Source organism: Hibiscus syriacus, unplaced genomic scaffold, assembly GCF_006381635.1.
Source record: "Hibiscus syriacus cultivar Baekdansim isolate YM2019G1 unplaced genomic scaffold, ASM638163v2 tig00117005_pilon, whole genome shotgun sequence".
Classification (NCBI taxonomy): Eukaryota; Viridiplantae; Streptophyta; class Magnoliopsida; order Malvales; family Malvaceae; genus Hibiscus; species Hibiscus syriacus.
In genome coordinates, this window is record NW_024063519.1 from 1051481 (window position 1) to 1077696 (window position 26216).

Genomic DNA, 26216 nt, shown 5'->3' on the forward strand with positions numbered 1-26216 from the left:
ATTGCGAATTGGGAAAATCGCAATGATACTGTATACCATCGCAACGCGATTTTCAACTATCGCAACGCGAAATGCAACGCGAATTTGCGATAATGGAGATCGCGTTGCGAATTAGCGATCGCATTGCGATTTTGTTGGTCATTTTGGCAAATCCGGAAAAAATTGGTTAAAATCGTATATTATATGGGATTTTTGGTCACTGAGGTTATTTTCTCTTTATTTTATTAACTTATAACTAACAATCATCGTCTAGGCCTAACACCAACACCACAAACATGTATATAAATCATTGTGTAAGGTTGGAAAGAGAGATAATTCTCTCTCTCAATAATTTCTCATCTTTTTAAGTTTATTTATTCTCCTTTTACTAAATAATTATTTGCGCTTTTCGTCCGATAGGAACGGAGCTCTTTTAGGGTCCAAGGGCTCCTGACTCCTATTAAAATTTGTATATTCAATATAATTTTGATTTAATAGTATTTTAGTTCATGTAAAATTAAATATTTAAATTTAAAAATATTTAATATTTAATCAAGTAGTGGTCGAACTAAAGAATGATAAGAACATGTTCTCAAATTTTTAGTCTAATTACAATTTATGTCATTGTAAGTTTAAATATTAGACAAATTAGAAGTTGTCTTGTGATTTTGAGTTTTTTATTATAAATTTAAGGTGAATACAATGTAGTATATGTACAAAGACTTTCAACTATTTGACAAAGAACGCTCATACCCCTATATACGTAGTGCTTGACTTGGGACATAAAAGATAACAACAATCCCCTTAATCACTAAGGTCACTTGTTCATGCCGATTTTCGAGTTTAAATACCTAACAAGTCTTTATATTTTTCTTAAATAATCTAATATTTCGACCCCTGTCAATATTTAATTTTGGACTCATCCCTATCGTCCAAATAAGAAAATATGAACTAAATTACCACAAGGTACATAACTCCATCCTTTCCATCAACAAATTAATATCATAGTATGTACCATGTTCAATTGTCTGGGGCTTCTAGACTTAAAAGAAGCTTCAAAAAAGGGTTATAAAAGCAGTATATACCAACCCTTTACTTGCAATCTAAAAGGAGAAATGAAGAATCTGCTTTCGAAAAACAAGGGAGAAGAATAAAGTGTGGTTGTTGGGAGTTCCCATCAAAGGCATATCATAGCTCTTAACAAATGAAAATAAACTAGAAAATGCATTTAGTGACAGTTAAGCAATCACACTAGCCTCGTTATATAAACAATTAAAAATGCAGACCAAGTACAGATAAGATAACCCTATCTCATTTATTAAACAAACAAAAAAGTGAAGAAAATCCACTATTTCCAGGCCACGATTTGCAGATGTTAAACAAGTAATGCTTTGATTTCAAACAAGATAACATAATTCTACATCACCACAACGGTAAATCTCATAGGATGTTATTTCAATATTCCACAGTGAAAGATAATACTATAGGAGTAATTTATAACAAAAGGCTTAGCTTTGATCAAATTTACCCAGATCTAATTCTCTTCTGACTAGCGTTTCCATCAGGTTCGTACGTCCCGGCCGAATCGCCTTCCGATGAAGGCTCCATCGACCTTGTGAAAGAGCTCGAGAGATCGGCATAGAGATCTACCACTCTTCTAATGTTGTTGTTCAACTCTTTAATTAAGCTGACATTCCTGCTCAAGTTCTGGGGGATATTTGACTCATGGTTTTGGTTAATCTCGTTAATTAGCAGCCTGTTTTGGTCTAGGATGTCTTGAACTTGCACAAAACTCTTTTGAAATGTCTGCAAAACCTTGCCATCCACTTGAGCTCCATTACCAAACCCTGGATATATATTACCTTCCATTCCACAGTTCAGTTCAATCAAAACCAGTGGTATTCCTGCGTAACAACACATCCAAATTAATTAGGACAGATAAAAGGATAAAAGTGACAGTCATTATTGTAAGAAAAGAATAAAAATGCAACACGGAAAGGCATGGAACAATATGGTCTCTATTTGGTTGAGAAGAAAATGAATGCAAAAGAAAGATAAACTGAAGTTTTAAGACCATAGATTTCTAATTCGTATTATAGGAGGCACTACATCCACCAAAGGAAGCAACGTGAAAGAGTTCGAACAGTCTGGAATTGGATAGAATTATTGCTCAAAGTTTTCTTTTGCCTTTCTCCACATTTCTTAGCAACCAAGCAGAGATTAAGGGCGTGTGTGCATGATAAGAGACAATGTATTAAGCACACACAAAAACACAGAAATTTGTTTTATTTTTTTGGGTGTGTTTAAAAGAGGAAAAAACTGCTTTTCCCAAAAGAAGCAACTTTTAAACCCAAAGTTCTTATTTTGAGAGACCCCCGCAAAATCATATATCCAAATCTAAAAAACATCATTAAAAAGAAAAAATAGAGACAGGAAAGAAAAACAAATTTCGGTGTAAAAAAGGGAATAGTAAGGCCCTAGGAAGCAATTTCTTCAGCTGTTGTTCCAAAAATAGAGTTGCAAAGAGACACCCATCTCCCTCAAAAACAATGGAAAGGGGGGGGGGGGGGGAGCTCAAAAAGCATGTAAATGTATAGTAATTATATCAACAGAAAAGGAAAGAGAAAAAAAGCCATTAAAACAGTACAGGTATGGTATAAACAAAATCTGGGTTGATATGCATTTTCCTTTTCTTACCTGGAAGCCTCAAGACAGAGAGAGAGAGAGAGAGAGGGTAAAATAACAGCAGAATTGGAATCTCTTTCCAGCAAAAATATGGGATTCGGATTTATATCTTCTTCTGATCAGAAATAAAAAATAATAATGGAAGGGAAAATTCTAAAGCTTCTGGAGCTGGCCGGGAGAGATTAGAATCAAGTCAACATGGAGGCCCTGAAATCATGAACCAGAAAAAAGAAAGTTACTTATTATTTTTTTAATAATTTTAGTAAAAACATTATCTAAAATATTATTATTTATACTTAAAATATTTATCATTTTTGGTAAAGTGTTATTTAAAATAATATTTTTTTATTAAAAATATTATTATTAAGTATTTTATCGAAAATATTAAAAATATTAATAGTTTAAAAAAAATATTTTTGATAATTTTTTATTAAAAATATAAAAAATATTTTTTATAAAAAAATTAATTATATATTAAGGTTGCTTACGGTAGAACTACGTGAATACAAGAATGAAAGTTCTCATAATTTTATGAGTAAACTACACGGGAGGCCACCAAACTATGGTCATTAATCTATCTTGTCACCGAATTATTTTTTGTCTCAATTTGACTACCAAATTTTATAATTGATTCAATTAGACTACTCTCTGTTAAATTGATAGAATATGTAAATATTAAGGACTAAAGGTATAATTATTCCAATATTAAGGACCAAATATATAATTATGCCAGTTTTATTAACGGACACATCAGTAAAATCGTTTTTTTAACGGAGAGTGGTCTGATTGAATCAATTAAAAGTTTGGTGGTCGAATTGAGATAAAAAATAATTCGGTGACAAGATTGATTAATGACCATAGTTTGGTGATCTCCCTTGTAGTTTACTCTAATCTTATTGACATACTCAATGAGACAAGACTATTAACGTTGTTAACGTTGTTTGTTGGGAAAGTTATGCTGTGCGGCGCCTAAAAAACGATTAAAAAATGGTGTGACCGGTTAAACAAGTGATCGATTAAAATTTAGATCGGTTATATTATATCATTTAACTGGAAATATTATCAAGCACAATAAAATATTAGGTAGCGCTTATATAATAAAATAGGCATTTAACCGAAAATATTATCAAGTACAATAACAAATTAGGTAGCGCTTATATAATATAATAAGTAGCGCTTATATTAACCTATTTTCTCATAAAATAATGTTCAACTATGTATTTATGTATTTATTTATACATGCTTTGCATTTTATCTATATTTTTAATTTTCTGACTGCCGGAGGTCTTCCACGAAAGCTACTCTCAACCTGGCGTTTGGGGCAGCCTACTACCCTACCTCTCCCTTACCCCATTGCATATGGGAATTGGGTTTTGTTGTTGTTGTTGTTGTTGTTGTTTCTCATAAAATCGGTAAATTTAAACCGGTTACATTATAAATTGACCTATTACATTATGTATATCGTTTTCGATGTTTTCGGGATCGATACAATTTTAAATGTATCAACACTTTATGCGTGCAACTCGTTTGTGCTTTATTTTGGAAAAAAGTAGCGACACATATTTAAAGGGTGTCGATACATAATGTAGACCTATTTGTTAATTAACCGGTATATTTTAACCGGTTACATTGTAAATTTACCTGTTACATAATAATTATCGATTTCGATGTTTCGAGGATCGATACTTTTTACAAATGTATCGACACTTTATGTGTACACCTCGTTTGCCATTCATTTTGGAAAAATATATCGACACAAATTAAAAAAGTGTCGATACTTTATGTTGACCTATTCTCTCATGAACCTGGTATATTTCTACCGGTTACATTGAAAATTTACCTATTACATTATAATTATCGGTCTCTTTGATTTTGGGATCGATACTTGTTATAAATGTATCGACACAAAATCTAATAGTGTCGATACTTTATGTTAACCTGTTTTATAATTAAACGGTATATGTATATTGGTTACATTGTCAATTTACCAATTACATTATAATTATTTGTCATTAAAATAGCCTAATTTTATCACCTACATTGTAATTTTACCTATTACTTTAAAATTATTGAATTCTGTAGTTATTGTACATACCTGAATATGTCCTGCAAATTTAATGTTGTACCACCCTTCATCAATACATTTAATCATTTCGAGATCTGTTTTGTCATATTATTACCTGTTATATTGCTATGGATCGATACATTTGTATAAAATATCGACACTTTTTAGGCGCTATAACTTATTCTCTTTTAAATATAAAAAGTGTTGATAATTATATTAATTTATCGACACTTGCAATATATTCGATAGCTTTTTACCGGTTTTATCATTTCGAGACATATTTTATCATATTATTACCTGTTATATTGCTATAGATCGATACATTTGTATAAAGTATCGATACTTTTTAGGCGTTATAACTTCTTCTCTTTTAAATTACAAAAGTGTCGATACTTATATTAATTTATCGACACTTTCAATATATCCGGTATCTTTTTACCGATTTTATCATTTCGAGACATGTTTTGTAATATTATTACATGTTATATTGCTATGGATCAATACATATGTATAAAGTATCGACACTTTTTAGGCGCTATAACTTCTTCTCTTTTAAATTACAAAAGTGTCGATACTTATATTAATTTATCGACACTTTCAATATATCCAGTATCTTTTTACCGATTTTATCATTTCAAGACCTGTTTTGTCATATTATTACATGTTATATTAATATGGATCGATACATTTGTATAAAGTATCGACAATTTTTAGGCGCTATAACTTCTTCTCTTTTAAATATCAAAAGTGTCGATACTTATATTAATTTATCGACACTTTCAATATATTCGGTAGCTTTTTACCGATTTTATCATTTCGAGACATGTTTTGTCATATTATTACCTGTTATATTGATGTGAATCGATACATTTGTATAAAGTATCGACACTTTTTAGGAGCTATAACTTATTCTCTTTTAAATATCAAAAGTGTCGATACTTATATTAATTTATCGATACTTTCAATATATCCGGTAGCTTTTTACCGGTTTTATCATTTCGAGATCTGTTTTGTCGTATTATTACTTGTTATATTGCTATGTATCGATACATTTGTATAAAATATCGACACTTTTTAAGCGCTATAACTTCTTCTCTTTTAAATTACAAAAGTGTCGATACTTATATTAATTTATCGACACTTTCAATATATCCGGTAGCGGTTTACCGGTTTTATCATAATGACACCGGTTTTGTCATATTATTACCTGTTATATTGCTATGGATCGATACATTTGTATAAAGTATCGACACTTTATAGGCGCTATAACTTCTTCTCTTTTAAATTACAAAAGTGTCGATACTTATATTAATTTATCGACACTTTCAATATATCTGGTAGCGGTTTACCGGTTTTATCATAATGACACCGGTTTTATCATATTTTTAACTGTTATATTGCTATGGATCGATACATTTTTCATTTATATCGACACAAACCTACTAGTTAAGTTTACTGGTTGCCAAATTTTTTAATATTTTCTTCATGATTTTCACTTACAACATTATTATTACTCGATATTTCAGATAACGCTAAATCAAATTTATTAAATATATTATAATATATCTGGTAATACTATATATTAATAATATATTAACCCACCTTTTCTAATACAATCTCTTGTCTGTTGGGTCCTCTCTCTCTCACTGTCTCTGTTTTGTCTCTTCCTCTAAACTTTTGAAGAGATGCGGGAAAGCCCAAGGCAGGCAGTCATTCAGAGATTTTTTTTTTAATATTGATTTCTGGTTTTCATTATCCTCACCTCGTTTACTTCGCCTGCTGCGGTACTTGAGTAGTATATATTTGGTTTGCCAGATAGAATAGAATAAAATAATTACTAAAAGTCTAAAACACTGATGAAGAAATAAGTAGGGGTCAGGTTTCATCGAATTGACTCAGAAAGATAATGAGATTAAGTTTGTCAAATATACGAGTCATGTTTTTATTATTTTAATTTAAAAATTCTCAAATAGAATATACGGCAAAAATCAAAATTATGTTCATAGAAATTATATTATAAATTAGATTATCTTTTACAATATTTGTTACATCTCATTCGGATAATGTAATAATTTTTGTCTGTCTATCATGATTCATGTATCTAAATTGCATGTTACGTGAGATTTTGATAATTTTTTAAGTTAATATAATAATCAGCCTAATTATGAAATAAATTATGGTGAACCTTCTTCAAGCAGATTTTTTTTATCATAACATTCAATCAATTTTATTAGAATAGAGTGAGAAAGAAAATCAATCTAGTTAAATAATAGTTAAATTAATATGTAACCAAAAATATTAATAAAATTGACTTTTAAGTTAAAATAAATAAATTTAAATTTGTATATATCTTTTTTGGTATAATTTATAATAATATATTTTTTAAAATGCCTATTTCAGTATAGTATTATTTTACGAATAGATAATTATTTTAAAATTTTAATAAAGTTATTTCTGTGATATAACTAATTTTATTAGTTTATATTTTCACTCACAGATTGATTGAGACAAAATTTTATATTTTATAACTGTCAAACTTAATTTAGTGTCATTTAACTTAATTTAAAAAGCATAAAAATCAAAGTATAAAACAAAAAGTATAAATTCAAATATTTATGATAATAATAATAATAATAATTCTTTTTTGGTATATTAATAATTTTAAGTTAAATTATTCCTATAATGTAACTTTTTATATAAATATATCAATTAAGTTACCTCATTTGTTGAAGGGATGATTGTTATCTTCAAAGGTCATAGGTTCGTGCACCAATAACTATAGGATATTTGAGCGTTCATTGTAAAATGGTTGAGAATCTCTAAAGCAAATACTACTACTAGTAATCACTCTAGATTAAAAAAAATCTTACTTTATGTTAATAAAACAGATATTGTTTATCACGTAGATTTATTACTGATGCATATTAAGGGTGCGTTTGGTTCACGGAATGTAAGATTACCAGTGGTAATAAAAGATTATCAGGGAATAGAATTACTGTGAATGTTGTATTTTATGTTTGGTTGGTTTAGCAAGAATATAAGATTATCGTATTTTGTTAAAGGAATAAAAGATTATTGGATGTATATTTGACTAAATTGTCTTTATTATATATTTATTTTTTTTACAAGTTAAAAAATATTTATATATTTTATTTAAAAAATTTAAATTCATAAAATTTATATAATTTTTTTTACAAAATTGAAAATATAAAAAGGTTTAATGAAAGGTTAAAATTTTATTTTAACCCTTGAACTTCATATAAATTTTAATTATAGATTTTTTTTGTAAATCTAAAATAGTTAAAGGATAAATTTATAGTTTAACCTTTGTGAAATTTTTATTATTCAATAACAGAAGAATGACATTTTTGAAAAAAAAAATTAAGAGCATTTTAGTCCAAAACATCGGTAATCTAACAATACCTAAGGAAAGAGAGGTAATGACAATCCCGGTAATATATTCTAAAAAATCCACTATTGGTAATAAAATATGACCGGGAATGAGATTACTGGCCAACCAAACATGGGAATGTGGATTACATTCCCATTGAAATCCTACATAACTTGAACCAAACACCCCCTAAGGAAATAATAATATGACCAGGAGACTTGGCCAGATTTTTTTCTTTTCATTCAAAAATAAAATAAAATAAAATAAATTTCGGATGACCAAAACATTAGCAGTAAAAAAGTGGACCATTTTGGAAGTTTACCCTGTTTTTTAAAGTGGTGAAAAAGAAGAAGTTTTACCGTAGTAACAGATATTGTTTAGCTTTCGAATTTTAGGGTCAGTAGAGAGCCAATGAACCATCTAATGCGAACACCAACCGAGCTAGCTACCGTCAGATATGGGCCGACGTTCCGTCTTCATGGCTTTATATTCGTGAAAGTGAGGGCACGTTTACAACAACACAATCCGCTGTTTTCTAGTTCCAACTTCCAACAGGCTTAACCATCATTTGGTCCCTGAATTTACATTTTTTATATTGATAACTTGTTTTTATCTATCTTAAAATCTTATAAGTTTCTCATCTTTTAAAATTTTTAAATATTAACATAAAATCTTATGTTAGTCTCTATCAAAAAATGACAAGGTGGAAAAAGGTGAAGAAAGGGGGGTTGAGTAGTTTTCAGAACATTGGAATGGAACGAATCAATAGGACAATGATTTTCCACTACAGCAGGGTTTAAGTCTCCGCGGGACACTGTTGCTTTCCAGACTTTTTAATGCTATATACGTACTGATCTTGCACTTAATCTCCCCTCAATAAAAGTGGAAGAATATGACTTTCAGTAACCCTTTTGTATCATCAGATTAATCGATAGGTCCTTTCGCTTTTATATTCACTTTTTCCCTATCTTTCCCACTAATTTTAAGAAAGATTATCTTTTCTATATATACCTCCAGGAACTATCGTCCAAGGACTACAATATGTATGTATATAGTTAGATTGTTTTCCTGTATTCCTCAATTGCCATACTAATCTACTCGTCAGTTTCTTGTCTTTTCCTTTCTGTTTTATCCTATTTTCTATTACTTTTTGATAGTGCTGAACTGCTGATTAATGCCAATCACGAGAGTTTGTGCTGTAGTTTCGGCAAGTAGAATGTATTGCTGACAAAAATACTTGAATCCTGCCATTGCCAAATTCATTGACGAATAACTAGATTTTACGTATCAACAAGGATTGCATCACATTCACGAATCATAATCATAGGGGATAAAAACAAAAGTTCTCTCCATTCCATACAAGGTTTCAGTTAAAGTCCTCATCAAGTTGGAGGAATCTGCTCACCCACTCCAAGTTGCGGGTGTCCTCGTTGGAGAAATCAAAGAACTCATCCACATTGAAGCCGATATTCGAGTCCTCACATCCGGCATATGTATTCCCTTCTCTCCCTTCTTCGTTGGCAATCTCCCCTAGTCTCTTTTGAGCTTTGCAGCCTTGTCTTGCCGACCCTACACTCTGTTTCTCGTTTTGGTTCACTTTCTTGCTCAAATGAGAATTCCAGTAGTTTTTGATCTCATTGTCTGTTCTCCCCGGTAATCTCCCAGCAATCAAAGACCACCTGCAGAATGGAAAACTCATCATCAATAATCAACTTTGGAAGATATTGCAACTTGCAAGATTCATCCAAACCAATTAACCTGTTTCCAAGGAGTTTATGTAGCCTAAGTATCAAGTCCTCTTCTTGGTCTGTTATATTTCCTCTCTTGATGTTAGGCCTAAGATAATTCATCCATCTCAGCCTGCAACTTTTGCCACACCTATTTAAACCTACAACAACGTAAAAAAAATATTAAAAAACGAAACACCTATATCGTATGCCTATATGAATTATTTATTTGGTGCCTACCTGCTATGTTTGCAATTGTCCTCCACCTTCTTGCACCATGAACTGCAATAACCTCGGCCAACTTTCTATCTTCTCCAGCCGTCCATGCTCCCTTGAAGATTTCTGATCTCTTAGGGGCCGGCACATTTTCTTCCATTTTTATGGGTTCGAATTTCTTTCGATCCAGTTATGGCTATATATAATCAGAAAGGGAGAAGGGGGAGATTGTACGTGGCTCACTGTTTTATCTACCCTTCTTCGTGCGTAAGAAGAACCTCAACTACCACTTAACTATACGCATATATAATACATATTTCAAAGCTACAAAGTGTTTAGACAAGAGAGAGCTGCGGATTGCAGACGACATGAAAAAGGACAGCAGTGTTGGCTTTGAATTTTGATGATTGAGGAATGAAAATGCTGTAAAGTTGGTACAAAAGCCGGCATATTACTCTGGCAAAAGGCTGCAGATTACAATATATATATGCATAGTGCGCCTGTGACTTGATTTTAGGGGGCACAGACAAAATGAAAAGATGGCATCGGCCATTGTGTTTTAAAAAACAGTGTGAATTGTGAAAGTTAGATGGCTATGGAACGGGAATCGGCGGGCTTCTCCCCATCCATATTCCATAACCAAGTTTGTCAAGTAGCTGCTGATTGTATGACAAAAGGGTAGACAAGTAGGAGATGATTACAATTTATTGATTAATTGAAAGATTAAGTTTCACTCTCATTTTGTTTTATATATATTATTCTGTTTTTTTATAGAGAGCTGTGCCTAAAGCATAAACGTCACTACTAAAAGGTTGACTTATATTAGCTACCTTTATTTTATTTTATACTTAGTTCTTAACATGATTTGTCGTAATGTCTTTTTGCAGCTATATTTTATATTATTTTATCTTTAGGGTTCTAATAAGTAATTATATATACTATATAGGATAATTCTTGAATTATTAATAATGTCACTTTTTAGCTCACTCTCAAGGTTTTATTATTATTATTATTAAACCTAATTTAAGTTACATGATAGTATTTTTTATTTAATCATTGGTGTATGATTTATGAGTTAATTGCATCGCATACCCCAAAACTATAACCCTCATTTCAAATTAGTCCTTAAACTTTTGAATATTATAATTTTATCTCCAAACTATGAACCACATTCTGAACTCAAACTTTTAAACATTCTAATTTCATCCTAAACTATGCTCCTCTTTCTAAATTGGTCCCCAAACTATGCTCACTCCGCTTTATCCTCTGTCATCTTTACCGGTATATTTATGAGCCATACCTAACAGCCTATGACAAACCGGACACTCCGATTGCACCACATCGGACCCTCCATCATCCACCAACACGGCAGAGCAATCCTTGAAAAGGCAGTAGAATTTCTGGGACGCCATAACCATCGATTCACAAAGAGCATTTTCCCATCGATCAAACACTTTTCCGGGAACAATCGAACGACAAAACTGAGGCTCCAAAGCAGCATTGCAGTCCATATCGGGGCATTTAACCATTGCTATGTTTTCCTGGATTTAGGCGGCTACATAATTACCATCGCAATCTTTGCGGAACAAAAGGGAGCAAGCGTTGCTTCTAAACATCTCATCAACTGGATTGACATCCATGCAAATAAGGCATAAACTGCCGTTATCAACTTGAGACTTGATGACTCGCCGATTTGTTTCTCTTTCCTTTACGAGTTGTCATTGAGTTGACTCGCTGATATGTCTCCAAATGATGTATGGATCCGGACCCAGATCTAGTGGAGATCGCAGATGACATTAAAGCCTCTTGTAAATGTAACTCGAGTGCATATTTCTCATCAGAGATTGGAAATATTTCTTCATCGTCATATAGGGCTAAGAAATAGAAATCATCGACCAAGTGAATGATATCACCTTCACAATACTCTTCTATTTTCACCATTTTTTACCCCCACTTCGATAGAGACGATGAGAACCGAGAAGCACATGGTAATTGGCATTTGCTTCCAGATTTTATAATTTCATGCTAAAGGAAGGTGGAGAGTTTTGCGTTGCCTAAGCACTTGGCATTTTTTACCCCCACTAATTAATGTTAATGGGGAGATGCAATGTATCGATTATGAAAATCGCTTCCCCAAGCAATATCTTCCATTGGAAGAATTAATGTTTTGTTTTCATTTTTCAAGAAATGGACTTCAACTATGAGACTATAAAAATTATTTAATGTCCGGCTCATCACATCATTCATGATTTCAATGAATGAGAGCCATAAATTTTAAAATAATTTTTAAATAACTACTGACTCTTTTATTTACATATAGGAAATAAATAAATATTCACCTTAAAATGTAACACCTTTAACCCGTATATGTCTCGATATATGAGTTAACGATTTCACATCAAACTGAAAACATTTACTGAACTGAAATTTCCGTAAAAAATTATTTCTTTGAAAATACTCTTGTTCTAACTTTAAAAAAATCTATTTTAAAGTATATTTCAGATTATAATTTATTTCTTTATTACAAAAAAATAAATTCATTATTTATTCAGTAATTTTACTAAACCATGTCTTTTCGTAAAACCTTTTAAAAACATAATAATGTAATAAATTCTTGTCATGCATAGTTACCAATAAAACTAAACTAAGTAAAATAAACTAAAATAGTTCTAGTTTACTATTACAATTTATTTAAAATAAATACGATAATTAGAAACTATTGACATAATTATACATGCCACTATAAGTCAAAATGAACATCACAGATGTCTTACTGATACTGATGATATGTATGTCTTTCCAAAAGATGCTCCGATAGCTCCTTACCGATCGTACTTATCCTTACTAGAACCTACGTATGAAAATCATCACGCGCTAAGTATAACTTAGTGAGGCAGTAATACTAAAGGTGAGAATAATTAAATAAAATATCAAAATATATAAAATCATTAAAATAATACAGACTGAAATTCTTCAGAATATTCAAACCAGATATCTCATGTTGAACTTTATAATAAACCTGAAAATAATCATCTGATAATTTTCACAAGATCATAAATAATCGGATCAGACAGAATAATCAGTTCATAATTCTTTGTAGTCAGACACTTTTCAGAACTTTCTTATTTCATTTTTATAGCCCAAAGTATATTTTAAGAGAATATAAGATACGTCAGTCAGACGAGTGTGGGCAATACAGATATCAGATCATCAGTCGGAACAGATAAGCACACATAGTGCTATCACATCGGAAATAACAATATGCACACGAGGTGCATTCAGATCAGAATATATATATACTAGTGTACACTTCGGTACACCACAATATATCAAAATCAGAACAGATAATCACTCCACCTCGTGGCATGCCAATTGTACATTTGATTCTCAATATAACATACAGTGGGCTTTTAGTTCATTTCTTAACCATTTGATAAACATCATATCAGAGTCGAAAATATATTTAATTCACATTCTTAAAATGTGACATGGACAATTCATGTCCAAAAACTTTCATAAAACTTATTAAAGAAATTATGGATATAATTTCATAATCAAAACATAATTCATATCTTTGAAATAAATAAGGTGAGGTTGACTTATCGCAAGTCGTCCTCGATCAAAATAATTAAATAAATAAATTGCACTCACCTTTTCCTCACTTAAGAACTTGTATACGATAATACTTGTCACAAGCTTTGTCCTTTGCTTTCAGATTGTTCGGATTGCTAGTTTTATTGAAATCTGACAATACGAAATTATAACACAAAATGTTTAAACTACATATTAGTATCGTTCTAACATAAACTCATTTTTGACATTTGAGAATCTATAAAATAAAATCGATAACTAAATCGATAGCAACCTAAATCATAACTCCATTATAACGTCAAACCACATATTTTGAATTCTTTCTAAAATTCAACTCAACTTTTTCTTTAATTCATAATGGTCCTTCGCCATTATGATAATTTTACATTAATTACTAAAATTCCAGAACTTGAATAAAATACCCAAATAATACTTCTTCATTTAAGAACTTGTAAACAAGTCCCCAAAATTTTGGAACCTTTCGAATTCCACCATCTAACCATTAGAATGAATTCTTTTAGAATTCTTCTCAACATTTCCAATTTATTCAAAATGGTCTCTTGCCATTTAACTTCAATTCCAAGCATCCAAAAATATATTCAACATTTAAACATTATTCTTCATCTTCTAATCCATTTCAACTTAAATTCTACAAATTTCCATATTCAGACAACTTGTGCTATCTTTAAAGAATCAATATTATGTATTTATGTACACACTGGGATTTGATTCCGTTTCTTCCATTGAAAACTAGACTCCAATACGAATCTATCCATATAAAGAACTCCTTCTAATTCAACCTGTACAATTTATGGTGAATTTTTAAAGTTGACTGACAGAATCTGTTTTGTACAGAATCTGCTACCCGTTTTTATGACATTTCCTCGGTTAAAAATTCATATATTTTTTTATACACCTTGAAACTGATCCCCGTTTGTTTTAAACGAAACTAGATTGATATACGAACAAAATATATAAAAATAACTTTCTAATCATTTTTATAAAATTTCTGGTGAATTTTCAAACTCACTATCAAATTCAAAATCTAAACTGTTTTCATTAACTTCATCCTTAAATTCTTCATCAATCCTTACAACCAATTCTTTAAAATCACTTAACTCTTCATAATCCCTAAAACACAAGAAATCAACATCCCTTCATCAACTCAAGATGAATTTAAACCTAAACCATAACAATATTTATGTCAAATGAAAGAGAATTTCATATAGGTTATTTATCCTTAATAACCTAACATAAAATTCTAGTAAAAATAGACTAAAAATAAAACTAGAGTTCTTACCTTTTTGAGCTTAAAGTTTCGGTCACTCTGGAGAAGAAGAAGCTGAGCTTTTCTCTTTCTTCAATTTACTAAACATCATCCCTTAATACACTTGTCACTACATAATAAAATGAAATTAAAATTCATTTAATCCACTTTACCATTTTATCCCTAATAAAACTTAATAATTTCATCCATGGCACTTATGGCATCATCACTTACCTCATCAAATTCAGAAAATATCTAAATTTTAATTTTTCATGTTTGTCCTTGTAATTTTTGAAATTTGTAATTTAGTCACCTAATTCCAAAATTTTGGCTTAACATGGAAAATCGACCTTAATTCCATTGATCCATGTTAAATTTCACTTTTCTAAAATATATAAATAATATTTCCAACCTTTATCTAGCATCCTTCACATTTTTGTGAAATTTTGATTCGATCTGATTATCCGATTTAATACCGAACTTTACCGCTTTATAGCCTTTAACACAAATCTCGTACCGAAAATATGATTCCCACTAAAATCCTTGTTTTCGGCCAAACTGTTCATTTACGGGCTAAAATATATAACTTTTAAAAATTACAAATTTTAGTCCTTACACTTTTCATAGTTTATACTTTAGCCATTAAACTTTCAAAACTTACATTTTAGTCACTGGTCAAATTTTTGGGGTATTACAATTCCTCCCCCCTTAAATAAAATTCGTCCTCGAATTTTTCATATGTATTTACATACCTGAATTAAATAGATGAGGAAACTTTTTCTTTATGTCTTCTTCTCATTCCCAAGTTGATTCCTCAACTTTATGGTTTCGCCAAAGTACTTTTACTAATGGAATCGTCTTATTTCTTAGTTCTTTGACTTCATGTGCTAAAATCTTTACTGGCTCCTCTTCGTATGATAAATCTGGCTGAATCTCAATTTCCTCCCGTGTAACTACATGTGAAGGATCTTATCGATATCTTCGAAGCATTGATACGTGAAATACATTATGAATCTTGTCCATCTCTGGAGGTAACGCCAACTGATAAGCTATTGGTCCAACTCTATTTACAATCTCGTATGGCCCGATAAATCTTGGTCTCAATTTCCCTTTTCGTTCAAATCTTAGAATCTTTTTCCAAGGTGACACCTTAAGAAATACCTTATCACCCACTTGATATTCAATCTCTTTTCTTTTTAAATCAGCATAAGATTTCTGTCTATCAGCTGCTATCTTGAGATTGTCTTGGATTACTTTCACTTTGTCTTCCATCTCCTTAATTAGATCTGGACCAATTACATCTCGATCTTTTAATTCGTACCAATTCAGTGGTGTTCGACATTTTCTTCCATACAACGCTTCAAAAGGAGCCATTTTGATACTTGATTGATAACTGTTATTATAAGCAAACTCTGCTAAAGGTAAATACTTTTCCCACGATCCTTTAAAATTAATAACACACGCCCTTAGCATATCTTCAAGTATCTGAATAGTTCTTTCAGATTGACCATCTGTCTGAGGATGATAAGATGTGCTGAAATTTAGTCTGGTTCCCAATGCCTCATGCAAGGACTTCCAAAATCTCAAAGTGAATCTCGGATCTCTATCGGAAACTATCGAAATGGGTACTCTATGAAGTCGTACTATTTCTCTGATATATAACTCAGCATACTTGTTCATAGAATAATCTTCTCGAGCTGGGATAAAGTGTGATGTCTTTGTCAATCTATCCACTATCACCCAGATCGAATCTTTCTTACTAGGTGTCAAAGGTAAACCTGTTACAAAATCCATGGTAACTCGTTCCCATTTCCATCGAGGAATTGAGATAGGTTGCAACAACCCCGAAGGTACTTGGTGTTCTGCTTTTACCTGCTGACAGGTTAGACATTTAGAAACAAACTCAGTGATAGTTCTTTTCATACCTGCCCACCAATACCGACTCTTTAAATCTTGATACATTTTGTTTCCTCCTGGATGCATAGTCAAAGGACTATAATGAGCTTAAGAAAGAAGATCTTTCTTCAGTTCTTCATCATCGGGTATGCAAATTCGATTCCGATAATACAAACATCCATCAGACTTAATTTCAAAATCTGTCATTTCTCATTTCTTTGCTTGCTTCATTCTATCTAAACACTTCTTATATTTATTATGAAGATCCTTGATACGATTAAATATGGCGGGTCTTAATCTCAATTCTGCAATCAATGCACCATCATCTTCCATTGATAGTTGTGCATCTAACGCTCTCATAGCAGCAAAGGTTTTTCGGCTAAGTACGTCAGCTACCACATTAGCCTTCCCAGGATGATAATCAATAATCACATCATAGTCTTTGAGAAGCTCAATCCATCTTCTTTGTCTTAGATTTAACTCTTTCTGAGTGAGCAAATATTTTAAACTCTTATGATCTGTATAAATATAGCATCGCTCACCATATAAATAGTGGTGCCATATTTTCAGAGCAAACACTACAGCTGCTAGCTCTAAATTATGTGTCGGATAATTCCGTTCGTGAGTCTTTAACTGCCTTGAAGCATAGGCTACCACTTTACCTTCTTGCATTAAAACACATCCCAAACCATTATGGGATGCATCACTGTAGATTACATAATCTTTTCCTGACTCTGGTTGTACTAATACCGGTGCCTCAGTCAGAATCTTTTTAAGCTTCTCAAAACTTTCTTGACACTTTTCATTCCAAACGAATGGTACATCCTTTCGAAGTAGTTTGGTAAGTGGAGATGCAATTATTGAAAAATTCTTCACAAATCTCCGATAATATCTAGCTAGCCCCAAGAAACTTCGGACTTCAGAAACATTTTTCGGAGGTTTCCACTCCACTACCGCTTGTATTTTCTTAGGATCCACTCTAATTCCTTCTGCTAAAATCATGTGACCCAGAAAGGCGACCTCTGACAGCCAAAATTCACATTTTGATAATTTAGCATATAACTTTTTATCTCGTAATATCTGAAGTACGATACGGAGATGTGTGTCGTGCTCTTCCATAGTCTTAGAATACACCAAAATATCATCAATGAACAAAACCACAAATTGATCCAAATACGGCTGAAAGACTCGATTCATCAAATCCATAAATGCTACTGGAGCATTGGTTAGTCCAAACGGCATCACAACAAACTCATAATGACCATATCGAGTTCTGAAAGCCGTCTTTGGAATATCTTCCTCTTTTATCTTTAGCTGATGATACCCTGATCGAAGATAAATTTTCGAAAATACTAAGCACCCTTGAGCTGATCAAACATATCATCGATCCTCGGAAGAGGGTATTTATTCTTCACTGTCACCTTATTCAGTTTACGATAATCTATACATAATCGCATCGAGCCATCTTTCTTTTTAACAAAAAGTACTGGTGCACCCCAAGGAGATACACTCGGTCTAATAAAACCTCGATCTAATAGCTCCTGTAATTGAGCCTTTAGTTCTCTAAGTTCCGTTGGAGCCATCCTATATGGAGCCATTGAAATAGGAGATGTACCCGGGAAAACTTCAATTTTAAACTCCACTTCTCGATTAGGAGGTAATCCGGGTAAATTATCAGGAAATACATCTGAAAATTCTCGAACTGTCGAAATATTCTCTAATCAAATTTCAAATGTCCGGGTATCGAACACATTTGCTAAGAAAGCTGTGCAACCTTTTTCCATCATTTTCATTGCCGTAAAGGCTGATATTACATTAGGCAAAGACCCCGCTTTTTCTCCAATTACTATTATCTCGGTACCCTCTGCATCCTTTATAAATAATCGCTTCATGCGACAATCTACCCAACCATAATGCCGAGATAACCAATCCATGCCCAATATAATCTCAAACTCATCAAACGGTAACTCCAAAAGATTCGCTGGGAATATAACCCCTTGAATCTTTAGCGGACAATTTCTGTTAATCCTTGTGACTCTAGCACTATGACCCAGTGGATTTATAGCTATCATATCACTATTGATGGGTTCTAACGGAATATTCTTATTTTTAACTAATTCCGAGCTAACATAGGAACGCGTAGAACCCGGATCAATCAAAACAAATACATGCTCATCATAAATATAGAAAGTACCTGCTATGATCTCTGGGTCGTCACGATCATCATTAGTCTTGATGTTATAAATTCTCGCTGGAGCACGAACGTCAGACTGGGAGACTGTCTCATAATATCCCCTCCCTCTACCTCTGCCTCTACTGCCTCTCTGAGATACTGCTACAGACCTTTCTGTCTGCACTGGTCTCTCCCCAATTAAAGGGCAATCTCTGACAAAGTGATTGGTATCTCCACAACGGAAACAAGCTCCAGTCTTCATTCTACAAACTCCAGGGTGATTTTTACCGCAATACTGACATGGCAATATCTGATCCTGTGATCGAGCTGATCTACTGGCTCCTGAAACTGTCATATGAGTCTATCGGCCTTTTTCTTTTTCCTCAAATCCTTTACGACTAGAAGCACCACTTTCAGTTTTATTTTGATATCGATAACCGAAACCTCGACCTCTTTTAGACTAAAAAAATGATGATGCTCCGGATCTTTTAGATTGTCGTCTCTGCTCTATCAGAAAATTCTCATTTTGTGCCATTTCCAAATCTTTTGCTTTGTTCACTACTTCCTGAAAAGTGGTCAAGTTTGCAGCCAACAGAAGTTCCTTGAGTCTGGGACGAAGACCTCGAATAAATTTCTGACATATGTCTCTTTCAGTGGGAATAATCTCTGAGGCATATCGAGCAAGTTTATTAAACTTACATTCATAATCGTACACCGATTTACCACCCTGAATCAGATTAAAGAAATCATGCTTCATCTGAGCAATAAATTGCTCTCCAATATACTTCTTCTGAAATGATTCTAAGAAAAAACGCCATATGATCTGATCTGGAGGAACACGTGTCGTCACGTTCGTCCACCATATACGAGCCTGACCTCGTAATAATAAAACTACTCCCTCTAATCTTTTATCATCGGAATAGTGAATACTGCCCATCATTATTTTCACATCATTCAACCACATATCTGCTTCTACTTGGCCTTCGTTTGCTTCGCCTTTAAATTCTACAGCTCCTAAGCTTTTTAATTCTTTCGGAACCGATATTCTCGGAGTTGGAGGAAGAGGTGGAGGCGGAGGAAAAGGAGGTGCTGCCGCCGTCGAGCCAATATAGCCTCTAGAGCTTGTAAGAAAGTTCCCTGATCTGGAGTGGGTACTCCTTGATGTACATGTTCTCCCTGACGTTGAGGTACGTGCTCTACTTCGTTACTACTCCCACTACCAGTTCCCTAGGGAACATCTTGTCCGGTGGCCTGTCTTATGTCTTCCGAACCCGACATCTAAACAAAAGCACAAATTTACGTTAGTAAGGAGCAACATCATAAATAAAAATCATCATACCATACCATATCAGTAATTTCGACATCCTAGTGGCATGTGCATATTTTCGACATATTATAGGCTCGATTTAGGCCGAGAATCGGCTAAATCTATAGCTCTGATACCAATAAATGTAACACCTTTAACCCGTATATGTCTCGATATACGAGTTAACGATGTCACATCAAACTGAAAATATTTATTGAACTGAAATTTCCGTAAAAATTTGTTTCTTTGAAAATACTCTTGTTCTAACTTTAAAAAAAATCTATTTTAAAGTATATTTCAGATTATAATTTATTTCTTTATTACAGGAAAATAAATTCATTATTTATTCAGTAATTTTACTAAACCATGTCTTTTCATAAAACCTTTTAAAAACATAATAATGTAATAAATTCTTGTCATGCATAGTTACCAATAAAACTAAACTAAGTAAAATAAACTAAAATAGTTCTAGTTTACTATTATAATTTATTTAAAATAAATACGATAATTAGAAACTATTGACAAAATTATACATGCCACTATAAGTCAAAAGGAACATCATAGATGTCTTACTGATACTAATGATATGTATGTCTTTCCAAAAGATGCTCCGATAGCTCCTTACCGATCGTACTTATCCTTACTAGAACCTACGCATGAAAATCATCACGCGCTAAGTATAACTTAGTGAGGCAGTAACACTAAAGGTGAGAATAATTAAATAAAATATCAAAATATATAAAATCATTAAAATAATACAGACTGAAATTCTTCAGAATATTCAAACCAGATATCTCATGTTGAACTTTATAATAAACCTGAAAATAATCATCTGATAATTTTCACAAGATCATAAATAATCGGATCAGACAGAATAATCAGTTCATAATTCTTTGTAGTCAGACACTTTTCATAACTTTCTTATTTCATTTTTATAGCCCAAAGTATATTTTAAGAGAATATAAGATACGTGAGTCAGACGAGTGTGCGCAATACAGATATCAGATCATCAGTCGGAACAGATAAGCACACATAGTGCTATCACATCGGAAATAACAATATGCACACCAGGTGCATTCAGATCATAATATATATATACTAGTGTACACTCCGGTACACCACAGTATATCAAAATTAGAACAGATAATCACTCCACCTCATGACATGTCAATTGTACCTTTGACTCTCAATATAACATACAATGGGCTTTTAGTTCATTTCTTAACCATTTGATAAACATCATATCAGAGTCGAAAATATATTTAATTCACATTCTTAAAATGTGACATGGACAGTTCATGTCCAAAAACTTTCATAAAACTTGTTAAAGAAATTATGGATATAATTTCATAATCAAAACATAATTCATATCTTTGAAATAAATAAGGTGAGGTTGACTTATCGCAAGTCGTCCTCGATCAAAATAATTAAATAAATAAATTGCACTCACCTTTGCCTCACTTAAGAACTTGTATACAATAATACTAGTCACAAGCTTTGTCCTTTCCTTTCAGATTGTTCGGATTACTAGTTTTATTGAAATCTGACAATACGAAATTATAACACAAAATGTTTAAACTACATATTAGTATCGTTCTAACATAAGCTCATTTTTTACATTTGAGAATCTATAAAATAAAATCGATAACTAAATCGATATCAACCTAAATCATAACTCCATTATAACGTCAAACCACATATTTTAAATTCTTTCTAGAATTCAACTCAACTTTTCCTTTAATTCATAATGGTCCTTCGCCATTATGATAATTTTACATTAATTACTAAAATTCCAGAACTTGAATAAAATACCCAAATAATACCTCTTCATTTAAGAACTTGTAAACAAGTCCCCAAAGTTTTGGAACCTTTCGAATTCCACCATCTAACCATTAGAATGAATTATTTTAGAATTATTCTCAACATTTCCAATTTATTCAAAATGGTATCTTGCCATTTAACTTCAATTCCAAGCATCCAAAAATATATTCAACATTTATATTATTCTTCATCTTCTAATCCATTTCAACTTAAATTCTACAAATTTCCATATTCAGACAACTTGTGCTATCTTTGAAGAATCAATATTCTGTATTTATGTACACACTGGAATTTGATTCCGTTTCTTCCATTGAAAACTAGACTCGAATACGAATCTATCCATATAAAGAACTCCTTCTAATTCAATATGTACAATTTATGGTGAATTTTTAAAGTTGACCGACAGAATCTGTTTTGTGCAGAATCTGCTGCCCGTTTTTATGACATTTCCTCGGTTAAAAATTCATATATTTTTTTATACACCTTGAAACTGATCCCCGTTTGTTTTAAACGAAACTAGATTGATATACGAAAAAAATATATAAAAATCACTTTCTAATCATTTTTATAGAATTTCTGGTGAATTTTCAAACTCACTGCCAAATTCAAAATCTAAACTGTTTTCATTAACTTCATCCTTAAATTCTTCATCAATCCTTACAATCAATTCTTTAAAATCACTTAACTCTTCATAATCCCTAAAACACAAGAAATTAACATCCTCTTCATCAACTCAAGATGAATTTAAACCTAAACCATAACAATATTTATGTCAAATGAAAGAGAATTTTATGTAGATTATTTATCCTTAATAACCTAACATAAAATTCTAGTAAAAATATACCAAAAATAAAACTAGAGTTCTTACCTTTTTGAGCTTAAAGTTTCGGTCACTCTGGAGAAGAAGAAGCTGAGCTTTTCTCTTTTCTTCAATTTACTAAACATCATCCTTTAATACACTTGTCACTACATAATAAAATGAAATTAAAATTCATTTAATTCACTTTACCATTTTATCCCTAATAAAACTTAATAATTTCTTCCATGGCACTTATGACATCATCAATTACCTCATCAAATTCAAAAAATATCTAAATTTTAATTTTTCATATTTGTCCTTGTAATTTTTAAAATTTGCAATTTAGTCACTTAATTTTAAAATTTTGGCTTAATATGAAAAATCGACCTTAATTTCATTGATCCATGTTAAATTTCACTTTTCTAAAATATATAAATAATATTTCCAACCTTTATCAAGCATCCTTCATATTTTTGTGAAATTTTGATTAGATCTGATTATCCGATTTAATACCGAACTTTACCGCTTTATAGCCTTTAAAACAAATCTCGTACCGAAAATATGATTACCGCTAAAATCTTTGTTTTCGGCCAAACTGTTCATTTACGGACTAAAATATATAACTTTTAAAAATTACAAATTTTAGTCCCTATATTTTTCAAAGTTTATACTTTAACCACTAAACTTTCAAAACTTACATTTTAGTCACTGGTCAAATTTTTGGGTATTACATAAAAAATTAGATAGAAAATTATTATTAACCGGAACCATAAATGACATGGTGAGCTAAGATCATCTAATAATTTTGGAGGAGACTGTAACCATTAATGATTACTCACACACCTTCGTTTTCTTTTTCATCCCATTTATTTATTTATTTATTTATTTTTGAAATAGTTTGTTTGTGTATATTTATCCAAGAAAAACAGGATACCTGCTACAGCCAACTAGGAACCCAAAAAACGGGGGTACCTTACAAAGCAATATGGCAATACCCCAACACATATTTCATCCCATTTATTTTCGTATTTCTATTTTGATTATTTAATTACTTTTAACTTAATTTTTAGAAAATTATTTTGATGATAAAAAAAGAAATAAAAATAAGTGAAATATCAAATAAGTAATTTAATATGCAAACATGTTTAACTGCACGTTTCATTCAAATTGAAGGTTTATGTAACTCAGATATCATATAAAAACAATATTTTAATTATTTATTAGAGTAAAGATGCTAGTGACTAAAATAACAACAAAAATAAATTAAAAAATATAAGATCTAATATGATTGAAAAACTTCAAAACAAAAAATACTCAATTTAACGTGGTAAACTAAAATGAAAATTGATTTTTAATATCTGTGCATAATTTATACATTTATTTGTTATTAAATGGAAATTTATGAAAGTTGCATGACCAATTGTATAATTTAACCTTAAGATTTTTTAATTTTATTTTAAAATTAATAATAAGTTTTTTTTATAAGAAAACAATATTTTTATTTTATCTTGTATTTTTTTTATTCAAAGATATGTTCGTCGTCACTCCTTTTATTGATGAATGTTCAGTTCTTTTTCTTGTATATATGTATTTTGATTAGATCTATGATGTAAGGCAAAACTATTCAGATATTGTATTTGATTTTTTTTTAAAAATTTGAAAATACTGTACACTCGTTTGTACTTTTCAATCTATTGTATGAAGTCGACCAAGTTACTGATTTTACGGTATAACAACTTAAACACTTAAAATAAAGTTAAAAAAATATGTGATCTAAAATATTATAAATAATATAATATTTTAGAATGCGTGTAACTTAAAATGTTAACTTCTTTTTAATATTTTTAGTTTAACCGAAAATATTATAAAAATATAATATTTTCGGTTGTAACCTAAAATGTTACGAATAAGATTTGCACCCAAAAAAATTAATATTTTAAGTTGTATGTAAATTAAAATATTATATTTATTTATAACATTTTAGATCACATATTTCTTTAATCTTATATTAAACTGATGTACAGTAAAACCTCGATTACAAACCAACTTTATTGTTCATTTTGTTTCCTTAAAATAAAATAAAAAAATTGAGCACAGTGAAGTTGATCATATTAAATACCAACTTCATTGTCTATGCCCACTGCATGTCTGTAGGCCCAACTCTATTAGTTTCACTGTGCTTGAATTTTTTATTTAAAAATTAGAAATAAACAGTGAAGTCGATTCGTAATTACCAAAAGGAGACATTTTCTTTTAATGTTTGACCCATTCTTTTATGAATTATTCTTTTTCGAGTATTTTTCCAGAAATTGAATAAAACTATCCTTGTAAAAACCTTAAATATTCTTTGCCCAAATCTTCCCCTCCCCTGTTTCCTTTGAATCTCTCCAAAGGTGAAAACCCCCATTTTATGTTTCATTTCATAAATCCCTTGGAAAGAAGGGAAGGAATCACAGATTCCAATTTTTAAAAAAACATCTCTTTCTTGGCTATTTTCTCGGTATATCACCGGTACCGGTGATCGGTATTATTATTAATCTAATACCGGTCATATTATATTTCTCGATCTAACACCCTTAGCAGAAAAGCGTCCCCTGCACCGCGCTATATGCTGATTTGGCGTCACGTGGGTATAGCGCGTCCCCTGCCCCGCGATATATGGTGATCTGGCGCCACGTGAATATAGCGCGCCCCTTGATCCGCGCTATACGCCACGTAGGGGTATAGCGCGGATCAGGGGCCGCGCTATACGCTGTACCAAAATTATATTTAACGTGGTCCCTGATCCGCACTATATCTTTTATCTGAATAATTACAAATAGCGCTGTGCAGATACCGTGCCTTATATGCTTATAAATATACTCATCCGGCTCACATCTCCTCGCATCTTTCATCTCTTATAAATTAATACAACAATTCTGTCAACGAGTAATAATTCTCGCAATCTTCTCAAATTTGATTTAGAAATTCGTGCGATTTTTCGTTATAAGATAATTTTGTTATAATTTTTTAATTATACTTATTGTTTATTATTATTATTTGAAAAAATATTATACTAATTATTTTCAATTAATTTTTATGTTTGTAAATTTGAAAAGCGGGAGCATACGTCGAAATAATTTTGCGGTACAGGTAATAATATAAAATTATATTATTTAAATTATTTACGTTGATGTGTAAAAAATTTATTGTGTTATATTTTCGTTCATATATAATTTATTTAATCAGGTTTGTTTAAGTTTTTTTTGCAGATATAATATTGCCGCACTTTTAAACTCAAAGAATGGCGCGTCTTTCAGC

The 26216-nt window shown here is 31.3% G+C and overlaps 2 protein-coding genes, 1 long non-coding RNA gene and 1 pseudogene across 3 annotated transcripts; all 4 read right to left on the reverse strand.

The window, feature by feature from the left end:
• Window positions 1-1444: 1444 nt before the first annotated feature.
• On the reverse strand, window positions 1445-2860 carry LOC120194918 (protein ELF4-LIKE 4-like). The gene is made up of 2 exons (XM_039197088.1): window positions 2677-2860; window positions 1445-1883 (listed from the first exon to the last, which is right to left on the reverse strand). The coding sequence occupies exon 2, from the start codon at window positions 1846-1848 to the stop codon at window positions 1504-1506; it is 345 nt and encodes a 114-aa protein (XP_039053019.1). The 5' UTR covers window positions 1849-1883; window positions 2677-2860; the 3' UTR covers window positions 1445-1503.
• Window positions 2861-9486: 6626 nt separating this feature from the next.
• Window positions 9487-10223, reverse strand: LOC120194980 (transcription factor MYB114-like). The gene is made up of 3 exons (XM_039197131.1): window positions 10088-10223; window positions 9879-10008; window positions 9487-9799 (listed from the first exon to the last, which is right to left on the reverse strand). Exons 1-3 carry the CDS (start codon window positions 10221-10223, stop codon window positions 9487-9489), a joined length of 579 nt encoding a protein of 192 aa, XP_039053062.1.
• Window positions 10224-11322: 1099 nt separating this feature from the next.
• On the reverse strand, window positions 11323-12004 carry LOC120195036 (annotated as a pseudogene).
• An 8900-nt stretch (window positions 12005-20904) lies between these two features.
• On the reverse strand, window positions 20905-23056 carry LOC120194968. The gene is made up of 3 exons (XR_005523021.1): window positions 22986-23056; window positions 21747-21839; window positions 20905-20946 (listed from the first exon to the last, which is right to left on the reverse strand). It is a non-coding gene; the product is annotated as an uncharacterized LOC120194968 (long non-coding RNA).
• Window positions 23057-26216: the final 3160 nt, after the last annotated feature.